Source organism: Olea europaea, unplaced genomic scaffold (assembly GCF_002742605.1).
Source record: "Olea europaea var. sylvestris unplaced genomic scaffold, O_europaea_v1 scaffold13512, whole genome shotgun sequence".
Classification (NCBI taxonomy): Eukaryota; Viridiplantae; Streptophyta; class Magnoliopsida; order Lamiales; family Oleaceae; genus Olea; species Olea europaea.
In genome coordinates, this window is record NW_019231010.1 from 1 (window position 1) to 2986 (window position 2986).

Sequence of the window (2986 nt, forward strand, 5' to 3'; positions counted from 1 at the left end):
GCATAAGATTAATTTTATCCTGCAGTTCAAACATTATCATAGCTAGCATAAATTGCATTTCATGGTATATGAGAGTACACATTTTAGAATCAACACCAAACAATTTGTGTAACAAAGAATGTCTATGCTCTCCACGGGAAGAAAACAAGCACGGGAGTTTGCACACCTGAGAGCTAAGGTTATCAGTTTTATCTACCAGCAGCTCGATTTTCTCCCCACGGTCAAGAACCTGCATAAAGATAAGTCTTAATCAAGAATCACGCACCATTTAGAACCTCAAATATCATATTACTGGAAATTGTATATTGCACAGGATAAATAATTTATAGGAAGGTGAAGTATGGTTTTACTTTCTCAATATTTTCCATCATCACACCTTTGACTTCTGAAACCTGAGCTTTCACCTTTGCAAGCTTGCTGATCTCCTCAGGATGATCCACACAGTATTGCATTTGCTCCTTCAAATTGGGTCTAAGTTTTTGACATTATGCCATTAGGTAATGATTTGTGAAATGAAAAATAATTCATAATCAAATACGGAATAAATTTACGGCGAGTAAAAGAGGACTATACCCAAATTCTCTATTCAGGCTGTTAGCAACAGCTGTAGAAGCCTTTCCCCCACCATACTTCTTGGTGAAATCCTCCTTAATTCGCTCAAGAAATGCCATAGGAATCTGTCTGCCAACAGATTGAACAGCAACAACACAATATGCTGTAATGAATGCATAGAAAGTTAGTCCGGCTGAGTAAATCGAAAAGGAAAAAACTGAAGATAAGAAAGGACCTAAATGATTTGAGACAAATTTCAGGCATATAATTTTGTTCGAAAGCTGCACATTCAAGTATTTGTAAAGCAAACAATAGTTCATTTAAACCTGAAAATATTTGGTCAACTACATTTCTTATTCCGCATTATATCAATTCTGGCAGTTGTCCTTCCAAATAAATTAATTCTCAAGATTGTCTTATAGAAACATCTAAAGGCAAAACTAGAGGCTTGAATCTGAAGTAAGGAAATAAATCTGCCACATTTGAAACTAGATTTATAATTAGATGCTAGTCGTTACAAAATTAACATTAGATCTCATCTTTTTGCACGTACATAATTACTTAAAGCTAAAGTAAAAACTCAACAAATAACCTCACTCCAGGGCTTATCAAATGCCATAGACCATCACAAAACATGACAGAAAGATAATGCTCATTAGCAGAAAGCAAATCACATCAAACACGTACAAAGATTTCAACAAAGAACAGCTGGAAAATATATTTCTAATTAAAAGATCACTATCGATTTTGAAAAAGAGAAGGGACATCAGAGTGATTCAAATAACCAACAAAAATAAGATCAAAGGACTCATAAGTCATAAGCAATCCGGAATGACAAAGTCAGGAATTCAAAATTACATTGCCAATTCTAACTTTACTCTAAAGCAGCATACTATGACTGCAGGCTTACAGTTAACACCTTTACTGAAGTTAATTGATAAAAAATAACATGATATTTCAAAACTGATCCAAAGTTTTTACAAGTAAATTCAAATTATATCAAGTCTTCTAATGATAAAATTTGAAAAACATAAGAATCACACAAAACCGATAATCAAACCAAATCACTATAATTAAGTGAAGTTATAAATTATAAAATTTGCATCAAACAAATCGATGGTGCAATAATATTATATATCACAATTCACAAGGGGCTTACTGAAGCCATCCTCTACAAGGTAGTTGAAGGTATGGCCATCACAGTCATAAGTAAACTTGTTGTTAGTAGCCGGAAGTTTCTGAAGGCACTGGAAAGCTATGTTAGTGAAATTCCCCGTGAACTCCGTGTACTCCGCCATGATCACCGTCCCACGCGCCACAAAGCTGTAAATCAACGAATGCTGTCCCATTCAATTTAGATTTTCCCTCTTTCAGAGAACTCGAGCGCTCTACGTATTGTTGCAGAATTTAGAGAGATAAATTAGACGTTGTAGAGGAATCTGTGACGATAAATTTGAAACGAGAGAGAGATGGGAAAGGAAGGAATTTTTTCTGTGGGACAGACATGGGAAATAACGGAAACGCCACAATGCTGGGTTTTTGTCAGTTACGAATTTTATTGCATCATTAGTCCCTAATTTATTTCTGAGTTACAAAATTGAACCTTTGACTTTAAAAATGTGTAAATTAGTCTCATCATTAACCTTTCATTAATAGTACACGATTAATCCCAATACTTTTCTGTTAACTTTTCTGCATCGTCCTAATTCTTCCCATTCTACAAAAAGAGTTTCGATAATAGTTTATAAATCTTTTGAGTAAAACAAAATTACCTTTGAATCAAATGAAAAATTATCAGAGAGATGAATGCTCAAAATTCTGTGCTTTCCTTATAAATCTTCACCATCTCATTTCCAAATTACTTATAAAAAATTTACTCCTAACTGTAGCAACCTTCTGAAGAAAATCAACAACTGGATCGAAGCTTGAGCTATGTACAAATGTACCAACGATCTGGTAGAACAAAGCTTCAGAATTTCCTTTATTACACTGTTCATAAATCAAGCAATTCGTCAACGAACATTCTAGTATGAGCATTTCATATAGTAAATGAAATAGAATTGAATCGACTTCACATACGAGTGTGAAAGTGAAATTAGGTTTTGACTGGCGAAAAGTTAGTATTTATTACAAGAACCATGCATGCATGACAGTTTCGTCACATGAGAGGCCCCCGCAATAAGTGTGGAGCCTCCTAATGTGAGGAGATTGTCTTATATAAGCAGGTTAACCCATATAACAATGAAATTAGGAAGCGGTACGATGAGGTACAAAAATCGGACATTCATTGAACAGGGTTTAGTGCGTAAAGGAATTCTATGAGGAAAACATAATTGGGGTGAGAGAGGCTCGAACTCTTGACCTTAGGATTTTGCATAGTTATTTCATGTAGTCGCATTTTATATTATTTAAAAGATGGTAGAATTTTGTTTCA

General features: G+C 34.4%; 1 protein-coding gene across 1 annotated transcript; it reads right to left on the reverse strand.

Moving 5' to 3' along the window:
• Positions 1-23: 23 nt before the first annotated feature.
• On the reverse strand, positions 24-2048 carry LOC111375237 (vesicle-associated membrane protein 721-like; the record flags this gene model as incomplete). The annotated part of the gene is made up of 4 exons (XM_022998039.1): positions 1712-2048; positions 574-715; positions 351-471; positions 24-229 (listed from the first exon to the last, which is right to left on the reverse strand). Coding segments are annotated over exons 1-4 (659 nt in total), but the record flags the coding sequence as incomplete, so codon positions are not given.
• Positions 2049-2986: the final 938 nt, after the last annotated feature.